The sequence below is a fragment of the Solanum tuberosum genome, unplaced genomic scaffold, assembly GCF_000226075.1.
Source record: "Solanum tuberosum cultivar DM 1-3 516 R44 unplaced genomic scaffold, SolTub_3.0 scf00506, whole genome shotgun sequence".
Classification (NCBI taxonomy): domain Eukaryota; kingdom Viridiplantae; phylum Streptophyta; class Magnoliopsida; order Solanales; family Solanaceae; genus Solanum; species Solanum tuberosum.
In genome coordinates, this window is record NW_006239429.1 from 258,026 (window position 1) to 269,312 (window position 11,287).

An 11,287-nucleotide genomic window follows, 5' to 3' on the forward strand; every position below is an offset into this window, starting at 1 on the left:
CTTATTTATGGCGTCACCGTCCTTACTATGAATAGTAAAAAAAAAACGAAGAAAAAGTCCTCATATGAACGTAAATGAATAAGCATGTGGACTTTGAAATTCACTAATCTTACCATGCTAGATTTATAGGTTGTACTTTATTTTAAATGTTAGTCTATAAGGATGGAAGATTCATATTCTAGGACCAATATACAAGTCTTGTTACATAAAATGCATTTAAACCAAAGCAAGTCACCCGAACAGAAATAAATGAATTCCCATCAAAATATCTCTGACAAATTCAAAGAGGATTTTCCTATATTCATCATCACAATAAAAGATCTTTTCTACTACAAGAAAAAGTGTTTTCTATTAAAATATATTTTTTATTTTCAAGACTCGAATACTATTATGTTTAATCATATAATATATTTTTTATTTTCAAGACTCGAATACTATTATTTTTAATCATATTATCACTCTTTCGTGGTGCTTCTTTCAATTTATAACAGTTAATATAGTAGTAAAAAGCTTTGTGCGTGATACCTTAGCTTCAAGTCTTCGTTGGTTCTCCTTAGTAAAAAGCTGTATAAAATAGTTGTAAAAAGCTTTGGGTTTAAAAATGACAATGGTTTTGAATTATTAAGATGATTTAACTAAATATTTAAAAATAATAAATATATTTAGGGATTATACTATATATCTTTCCAACATATATTTATACTTGCAATTGAAGTTCAGTTACATTATTGTCTAAAATAAACATTGCAGACATGCATTTCGAAATTTCTCTAGTACTTCAAAATAAAAACAATACAAAAATAAAAATCGTGATGTCAGTGTATAAAAGTTAAAATTATATTAACTAGTATATGTATACTTACCCAAAAAAGGCTAATAATAGAGTCATCGCTAAGATCATACTCCTTTTGAAGGGTAAGCAAAGCATCAACAAAATGATGTTTGGTTTCTCCAGATTTTTCTCTAGCAATTGTGTGTTCTTCCATTATAAGTCTTGTAAATTTATTCAAACGTCTATCTTGTGACTCAAGAGCTTCATTGTCATCTTTAAATACCCAACGTAGCCATGGTACAAATTCTCCCAAATTAGGTTTTCCTGAAATTCTTATCCCATCTGTTAAAATGGCTCTGAGCTCTTCACCTTGTTCATCAACTTCACCTTTTGAGTTTATAAATCTCTTCCCAAATGTAAGCCTTGTTATGTTGTTGAATGACACTAATCCCAAGTAGCCCCTTAGCGTCATTGTTTTACTATCATTACCTGCTTATCAAAGACAGATTCAGAATTTAAACTCTATGGGTCGAATATGTACTTCAATATCATTGGAATACTTCAACTTTCTAAGCCCTAGTATCATAAAATATTAACTAAAGTATGATGATCAAATAATTAATCACGTTGACTATTGTATTTAATATTATATTATTGTATTGCTTATTAAGAAAAAAATATGTTTTTTTTAAAAAAGGGTGTGATATGGTTCAATTCTATCTCCTATTGACTGGAATATTAAAGAAAAGACTTTCCCGTTGAACATTATTTAATTTAATAAAATACTTCTTATGAAATTCCATTTAATCATTATTTATATAATTAAAGACCTCATACTTCTTATGAAATTCCATTTAATCATTATTTATATTATTAAAGGCCTTTCTTCAAGGTTTTGAATATTATTTGATCAAAGAAATCATGAAAATGATTGATACTCCCATCATTTTCGTGTACAGTCAGTGTTTTCATTCTTAACCAATTAAATACGTTAAAAAGAAAACAAAAAATTTATCTAAAACTGGACCATATTAATTTAATGACAAAACTACACAAATAGCTGATGTGTATGCCAAATTTTTTTTGTAAACTAGTGATATGTAACTGTAGACCTTTTTATCAATCCTAACTTATTCTGAAGTAAGTAAACATGCAAAAAAAATAAAATTAAATGGATAGATATTAAATACTAAATATCTATCCATGCTAAATAAAATTCACATACCAGGCTTAGTGGTGTCCTTGAAAATATTTTCAACCATGGCAGTAACTTCAACTTCTCTAATTGGCCTAAGAGCTTCAAGTCTCTTTTGAGTAAAAAGTTCAAGATTACAAAGCTTTCTTACTTTCACATAATGAGGTCCATAATCAGCCCATATCAAATCCATCCCATTTTTACTCACACTATCAAGAGGTTTTGTTCTAAACCTATTGGCCAAATTTTGATCATTATCTTTAAGAACTTCTTTTGCAAGTTCCGCATTATTCACCACCACGTTTAGTTGTGACCCAAGGTAAAAAGAAAAAATTGGCCCATAAATTTGGGCCCATTCAGCAAAGCATCGGAACCTCATCGGCGTTATGCTGAAGAGGTTTCCAATCACCGGCCACGGCCAAGGACCCGGAGGCAGCTTGGCCGTGAGCCGGTTGTAGAGTTTGTAACATAAAAAGATGATAAATACTGATAGAGAGAGTACTAAAGGAAAAGCCATTATGGGAAATAAATTAATATAATTGTGTTTGTGTTTGTGTGATGAAATAAGGCAAGCTAAGGCCCCCTTTAAATACTATTTTTTCAATTCACTCATAGAAGAAAAAGTCATATACTTTAATATATTTATATTAGTTTGAGATTTATTAGATATATACACGGTAGGTGGGGAAGAAAATTATTCTATCAGTGAAGATAATACAAGTCCTATTTTTATGACTATAATCTCAATTTTTATTGAGTCTCACATGTAAATATTATTAAAAAGGCCCGGTAATATTTTTTTTAAAAAGACTAATTAAATTAACATCGTCTGTAACTTAAATCCAATTCTTTGTAAATTTTACTTTTAAGGAATTTGATGGTTTTTATGAAAGAGCCTGTAATGATATCATATTTAATTTACATTATCAAATCACCTTCACATGGATGGGAACATAAAGAAGAAAATAAACGACGAAGCTAAAGAGATTCAACGTTTATTTTATATACATAAAAATAAATTTATGTATTCATAAATTGAGTTGACAAATTATACGTAGTAAATTATAAGTTGCGGCATCACCAACTTGATTCTTTTATGATTTGACACTTATATATATAAATAATTATATGTTAATTATGCATGTTTATCTATATTAAATTAATCTACCTTGCTCCCACTTCCATGCAGATCCAATAAGCTCAGAAAAAAACACTTATTATCATTTTATACTTATTCTATCTTTTGCTATTCATTTTTCAATGCAATTTTCAAAACATTGAATTTAGTATATTCAAAAATAATTATAGAGTCACAAGGATCAACTTGCTGATGTTTTCACTAAATCTCTTTCTGGGCCTGCTCATCATCGGATTCTTGGCAAGATGGGTGTCATTTCTCTCCCCTCCATCTTGAGGGGGGATGTTGAAATTACAGATAAAGAAGCTCCAATTTTTGTTTCTCCATCTTTAGAGATGAAGAAGAAAGAGTATCATGGTCTGAATTTGGACTCACAAGTACGTGGCAATCATCAAGCTATATCATGGAAGAGATCTAATTGCAGCCATACATTTAAGAGATTAAATCCTAACCATCCACCACAGAGGAACCTAGAAGTTTCCACCAAATCACGTGAGAAGCACAATGCCAGCATAGAAAGGAATAAAAGTTGTTATAGAAGTTACATAGACAACCAATAGGATTTAGACAAATATATTTGTATTTAGAATATTCTTAATTTATTTATTATTCTTCAGTCTTATATAAGGACATATAGTCTGTACAGAGAAATACAACGAGAAAATTTCCCAATTACTGCTCTTCAATTTTCTACATGGTATCAGAGCAACAAATCAATTGATCAACCCTAAATCTCGTTTGAGCAATGACAGGAGAAACAGCTGCCACACTCACTACCACCCAAACAATCACTAGTAACACATCAGTGATTGATCACAATCACCCTTATCATCTTCATGCTTCTGATGCACCTGGTATGACTATCGTGAATAACCCTTTTGATGGAAAGGGTTATCAAGGCTGGAAGAGATGTGTTCTTATAGCCTTGTCAGCTAAAAACAAGCTGGGATTTATCACTGGAGCACAACCAATCCCAGCTGATGATTCTCCAGATCTGCAGGCTTGGAATAGATGCAATGACATGGTGACCTCGTGGATCTTGAATTCATTGTCAAAGGAAATCGCAGACAGTGTGATTTACTCGAGAACTGTGAGAGAGCTATGGATGAGCTTGGAACACAGATTTGGTCAGTCTAATGGTGCGAAGTTGTATCACCTGCAAAAGGAGCTCAGCAAGTTAATTCAAGGCACATCTAACATTGCCGGATACTTCACCAAATTGAAAAGACTATGGGATGAACTGGATTCCCTTAATACCAATGTCAAGTGCAGCTGTGTGTGCATATGTGAAGGGAAACAAAAGTTACAGAAATCTTTGGAAGATGAGAGACTCATGCAATTCCTCATGGGATTGAATGACATTTATTCACAAGCTAGGGGTAATATATTGATGATCAATCCTTTGCCTGATATTAATCTTGCATATTCTTTGATTCTGCAGGATGAAAACCAAAGAGAATCTTATGTAAATTCTACTGTCAATCCTGATTCATCTGCATTTATGGTTGGAAATTCACATCAATATAGAATCTCTAAACAGGGTCAGAGATCTATTGCTTCTTCAAGCAAATTTGGAAATGTTTACCCCAGACCTGCACCTGCTGGATCTCAACAGACACAGCTACAAAGATTTCCCAGACAGAACCAGAATCCAAAATTCAAAGGCAAGAAAGCAAAATACAACCCCAATGTCACCTGCACTTACTGTGGGAAAACTGGACATGTGGAACTTAACTGTTTCAGACTCATTGGTTTTCTAGATGATTTTCAGTTTACAAATGAGAAAGGTTTCAATAATCAAGTAAAGGGAAATGTAGATCAAATTAGGGGAAATGGAGTCATGACTATGGAAGAAACAGACAACAAACAGAGTTTTGGAATAGATATTTCAAATCAAAACTACTCCCAGGAACAATACAATCAGTTTGTGAAGATGTTCAAACACATGAAGATGGAAGAGGGTACCAACTCAGGAATGGAGATCAATGCTAATGCAGTGGCTGGTACGATTATTAAATATCTTGGTTCATGTTTTTCTGTGACTAACTCAAGCTTCTGAACATATGTGTTTTGATTCAACTTCTTTCAGATCATTATCTTCTCTTACTCCTCCCTTAACTATTAATCTTCCTAATTGTCAAACTATTCTTGTCACTCATATTGGGACTGTATCTCTCTTTTCTGATCTCATTTTAGAAAATGTGTTGTACGTTCCTAGTTTCAAATATAATCTTATGTCTGTGCATAAATTTTTCAATCAATTTTCTTGCACACTGCTCTTTACTCTTAATCATTGTGTGTTGCAGGGCCTTTCAATGAGGAGGCCTCAAGTTTTTGGTGAAGTTTCAGAAGGTCTATATCTGCTCAAGCCTAAAGTCAAAGAATCTGTTTTCAATTTCAGCAAGAACAAAACTGTTTTAACTTCTACAGTTTCTAATAGTTCTTCAGTTTCCTTTCCCTGTTTCAGTAATGCTAGTTCTTTTTCTTTACCAAATTGTAGTAGTACTACATCTAATGTAAAGTTATGGCACATCAGATTGGGCCATCTACCTTTCTCATCAATGAAGAATGTCAGTTTCATTTCAATTCCTTCTAATTCTGATTGTTTTTGTGACATTTGTCCTAAGGCAAGGCAGTCAAGACCTCCTTTCCCTATCAGTCATATATCAACTAAGTCAATTTTTGATCTTATTCATATAGATACTTGGGGACCCTACAAAGTATTTACACATGATAATTATAAATACTTCCTTACCATAGTAGATGACTATAGTAGGGGAACATGGACTTACCTCTTAAGCACCAAAAGCAATGCTTTTTCAGTTTTACAAAACTTCCTTTATATGGTAGAAAGGCAATTCAATCTTAAAGTGAAGAGGATAAGATCAGACAATGCAATGGAGTTGGGCAAAAGTATTGTAGCCATCAATTTTTTCAACTCACAAGGTATTTTGCATGAAACTTCATGTGTTGCTACCCCTCAACAAAATGGCGTTGTTGAAAGAAAGCATAGACATTTACTTGAAATAGCTAGAGCTCTTTTATTTCAATCTCAAGTTCCTTTAGCATATTGGGGGGAGTGCATCCTTACTGCTACTTTTCTAATAAACAGATTACCTTCTAGAGTGCTTCATGGACACACACCTTATCAAATACTCCATGGGAAAACACCAAATTATGCCACTTTAAAGTGTTTTGGTTGCTTATGTTATGCTAGTACTATTTCCCATGGAAGGGGCAAATTTGAACCAAGAGCTAAGGCCTGTGTTTTCCTTGGATATCCTTCAAATCAAAAGGGTTACAAAATCTTAGAATTGGATAGCCATAAAATAGTCATATCCAGAGATGTTTCTTTCTTTGAGGCTATATTTCCTTTCACTGTTCCTTCTCCTAATTCTACTTCTATTTTCCCTTCTCCATCTCCTGATACTCAGTATTCTACTGTCACTGATTCATCCTTTGATGTTTCAGTTCCTAACATTCCTTCTCCGGAGTCCTCAGATTCCCCAGATTCTTCCTCTTCACCTCTAAACTGTCCTTCTCCTCAAACATCTCTTGTAACTGATTCAAATTTGCCCACTGGTTCTCTCCCTTTAAGAAGATCAGAAAGATCGACTAAAGGGACTCTACCTGTTCATCTTCAGGATTATTTTTGCAACAATATCTTTCTTACTCCTGTGACCGAATCCTGTTTTGCTGCCCCTATCACCTCTACCGGTCTATCTCCTACTGGGATTTCACCATCTAATCAGCTCTTACTAGAGTCAGTTTTCCATATCACAGAACCTAACAGTTACTATCAAGTTTCTCTTCATCCAGGTTGGTCCAAAGCTATGCAAGAGAAGATAGTAGCTCTGAGATCAAACCACACATGGGATATGGTTCACCTTCCCTCTAATAGAAGGGCATTACCTTGTAAGTGGGTATACAAGGTAAAACATCGTGCAGATGGTTCCATTGAGCGACTAAAGGCAAGATTGGTTATTAGAGGAGACATCCAGCGAGAGGGTATAGATTTGAATGAAACTTTTTCCCCCGTGGTTAAAATGACCACGATCAGGTGTCTTCTATCTATTGCAGCTAAGAAACAATGGCCTATATCACAGTTTGATGTCAATAACGCATTTTTGCAAAGTGATTTGCAAGAGGAGGTGTACATGAAATTCCCCCCCGGTTTAGCTCCATCTAACTCTACTATGGTCTGTCGACTCAGAAAGTCCTTATATGGTCTCAAGCAAGCTTCCCGGCAGTGGTATGCCAAGCTTGCTGGTGCTTTGCATTTCAAGGGATATACTGCATCTCTGAATGATTATTCTTTATTTTTTAAACATACAGGAGATTTGGTTTCTATTGTTGCCGTGTATGTCGATGACATTCTCATTACAGGAAATGATTTAATAGAAATTCAAAGTCTCAAAGCTTTCTTACATGTTGAGTTCAAAATCAAAGATCTTGGTTTGCTTCATTATTTCTTAGGAATGGAAATTTTGCGCGAAGACAGTGGGATCATAATCAATCAACGGAAGTATACCTTAGATCTTCTTGAGGAGTTTGACATTTCCCATTTGCATCATGTGTCTTCACCGATGGATCCTTCTTGCAAATTAACTGCAGATTCAGGAAAGTCTATGTCAGATCCAACAATTTATCGGCATCTTATTGGAAAGCTTAATTATTTAACACACACACGTCCAGATCTGTGCTATGCTGTTTTGAGCCTCAGTCAGTTTATGCAACAACCTTCTGAAAATCATTTTGCAGCTGCTTTAAGAGTTCTTTGTTACCTGAGAGGATCACCTAATCAAGGCATTTTTTTATCAGCTTCTCCTTCTTTCATCATCTCTGCTTTTTGCGATGCGGATTGGGCTTCTTGCCCCGACTCTCGCCGTTCAATTAGTGGGTTCTTTATTTGTCTGGGAGGTTCTCCGATATCCTGGAAATCGAAAAAGCAAGCTTCTATCTCTTTGTCATCTGCAGAAGCTAAGTATCGATCGATGCGTCGATTGGTTGCCGAGTTGACTTGGTTAACTCGTCTACTTGCTGATCTGTCTGTTCCTCCTTTGTTGCCGATCCCTATTCGTTCAGACAGTCAAGCGGCGATTCATATTGCCAAAAATCCCGTGTTTCATGAACGAACGAAACACGTGGAGCTCGACTGTCATTTCGTCCGGCAACAGTATCTTTTCGGACTCATTTCTCTCCATTTCGTTCCTTCCAAGGATCAACTTGCTGATGTTTTCACTAAATCTCTTTCGGGGCCTGCTCATCATCGGATTCTTGGCAAGATGGGTGTCATTTCTCTCCCCTCCATCTTGAGGGGGGATGTTGAAATTACAGATAAAGAAGCTCCAATTTTTGTTTCTCCATAGAGATGAAGAAGAAAAAGTATCATGGTCTGAATTTGGACTCACAAGTACGTGGCAATCATCAAGCTATATCATGGAAGAGATCTAATTGCAGCCATCCATTTGAGAGATTAAATCCTAACCATCCACCGCAGAGGAACCTAGAAGTTTCTACCAAATCACGTGAGAAGCACAATGCCAGCATAGAAAGGAATAAAAGTTGTTATAGAAGTTACATAGACAACCAATAGGATTTAGACAAATATATTTGTATTTAGAATATTCTTAATTTATTTATTATTCTTCAGTCTTATATAAGGACATATAGTCTGTACAGAGAAATACAACGAGAAAATTTCCCAATTACTGCTCTTCAATTTTCTACAGAGTTCATGAACATCTATTATTTATATATAAAAAATTAATTTTAATCATATATAAATGTGTAACTTTCCGTCAAAGGAATTCAGATAAACTCTCTTAGCCCTTGTTATACCTTTGGCGTCCTTTGCGGCTCTGCCCCTGTTCAAAGGATAATATACTAGTAAACTACTTATCATTTTATTAATTACTTTTAAAGAGGTGTATCAATTTAAACATGAACAAGTAAAAATAAATAAGGAGTATAATGCTAAAATATGATAAATAATAAATGATATATTGTAGATAAATTAGAATCAATTGAACCTTTTGGAATGTTGTAACCACCCACTTTGGCATTATTACCAGCCATATGAGGCAGCATTAGTGGAGTTGGAGGGTGCAATCTTAAAGATTCTTTGACTACATGTTGTAGATAGGAGAGTTTGGAAATATCTATTTCGTTTACGATACGATCTGATCCAATAACTCCATCTAGCTCCTCTTGGACCTTTTGTTGAACTCTTGGATTCTTTACTAGTTCGGCCATAGCCCATTCAACAGTAATGGCTATTGTGTCCATCCCTGCTGTTATCATATCCTACATGATTTTACAATATTGTCAGTGTAAATATATTTTATGCTATTATTGTATAAAGTTAAACTTACTATCAAAATATACTTACCCAAAGGAGGCCAATAACAGTGTCATCACTAAGATCATACTCGTTTTGTAGAGTAAGCAAAGCATCAACAAAGTGTTGTTTAGTTTCCCCAGTTATTTTCCTAGCAATTGTGTGTTCTTCCATTATAATTCTTGTAAATTCCTCCAAACGTCTATCTTGTGCCTCAAGAGCTTCATCTTCATCTTTAAATGCCCAACGTAGCCATGGTACAAATTCTCCCAAATTTAATTTTCCTCCTATTTTAATCCCATTTGTTACAATAGCTTTGAGTTCTTCACCTTGTTTATCAACTTCACCTTCTGAGTTCATAAATCTTTTTCCAAATGTTAGCCTTGTTATATTGTTGAATGATACTGATCCCAAGTAGCCCCTTAGCATCATACAATTACTAACATTGCCTGCACACAAAGACGGATTCAATATTTAAACTCTAGAAGAATAAGTCAAAATACTTGCATGCTCCCTTAAATTAAAATAACTAACAAATCATGTATAATATATGAATATTCAGACCACATAACATCTTATGAGTTTACATTTTGTGTATTGACTAACAATATCTACCATAGTATCATAAAATACGTTGACCATTATATATATATATATATATATTGTATTGATTCCCTTTTGGATTATCGATTAAGAAAAAATATATATTTTAAAAGCGTGTGGTATGGGGTTCAATTCTCTCTCATATGTATTGACATTTGACTGGAATAAAGAAAAAACTTTCCGATGGAATTGTAGTGCTATTTAATGATTATTGATACAATTAACGTACTTTAGTCACGTAATATTGAATATTATATTTGATTTAATTAACGAAATGATAATGATTGTTGCTCCTAACGTTGACTCTTAATAATTTCACATTTGAAAAGGTTATCGAACCTAACTTCACATACTGCATGATTGAAGTTATTCCGAGGTGGGTAGACGTAGTAAAAAATAATAGTCGTAAAAGTGAAAGGAAACTTACAATGCTTATTAGAATCTCTGTAAATGTTGTGAATCATGGCAGTAACTTCATCTTCTCTAATGGGCCTAAGAGCTTCAAGTCTCTTTGGAGTAAAAAGTTCAAGATTACAAAGCTTTCTTACTTTCACATAATGAGGTCCATAATCAGCCCATATCAAATCCATCCCATTTTTACTCACATTATCAAGAGGTTTTGTTCTAAACCTATTGGCCAAATTTTGGTCATTATCTTTAAGAACTTGTTTAGCAAGTTCTGCATTATTCACCACCACGTTTAGTTGTGACCCGAGGTAAAAAGAAAAGATAGGCCCATAAATTTGGGCCCATTCAGCAAAACACCGGAACCTCACTGGGGTTATGTTGAAGAGGTTTCCAATGACCGGCCATGGACACGGTCCCGGTGGAAGCTTGGCTGTGAGCCGGTTGTAGAGTTTGTAACATAAAAAGATGATGAATATAGATAGGGAGAGTACTAAAGGAAAAGCCATTATGGGAAATAATGTTGTATGTGTTTGATGAAAAAAGGCAAGCTAAGGTCCCCTTTAAATACTATTTTTTTCATTCCCTCAAAGAAGAAAAAGTCCTACTTTAATAGTATATTCAAATTAGTATGAGATATAGATATATACACGCTTTGTGTAAAAAAAATAATAATTTATCCTATCAAATCATAAGTCATAATGGCTTATGTTGTAATCACGGGTAGAGTCAAAAATTTTATTTATATAAATAAAAAAGTAAACAGACGCCAAAGTAAAAAAGATTCCAATAATATATATATATATATATATATATATATATATATATAATTAT

At 34.0% G+C, this 11,287-nt stretch overlaps 3 protein-coding genes across 3 annotated transcripts in view; all 3 read right to left on the reverse strand.

Annotated features, from left to right (window-relative positions):
• Positions 1 to 11,287, reverse strand: part of LOC102578406 (cytochrome P450 98A3-like) — a 20,470-nt gene that overhangs the window by 4,296 nt on the left and 4,887 nt on the right. The window lies entirely within an intron of this gene.
• On the reverse strand, positions 804 to 2,517 carry LOC102585799 (cytochrome P450 98A3-like). The gene is made up of 2 exons (XM_015304091.1): positions 1,998 to 2,517; positions 804 to 1,261 (listed from the first exon to the last, which is right to left on the reverse strand). Exons 1-2 carry the CDS (start codon positions 2,482 to 2,484, stop codon positions 816 to 818), a joined length of 933 nt encoding a protein of 310 aa, XP_015159577.1. The 5' UTR covers positions 2,485 to 2,517; the 3' UTR covers positions 804 to 815.
• Positions 9,082 to 10,970, reverse strand: LOC102586130 (cytochrome P450 98A2-like). Its single transcript, XM_006364740.2, has 3 exons — positions 10,476 to 10,970; positions 9,497 to 9,894; positions 9,082 to 9,411 (listed from the first exon to the last, which is right to left on the reverse strand). Exons 1-3 carry the CDS (start codon positions 10,960 to 10,962, stop codon positions 9,082 to 9,084), a joined length of 1,215 nt encoding a protein of 404 aa, XP_006364802.1. The 5' UTR covers positions 10,963 to 10,970.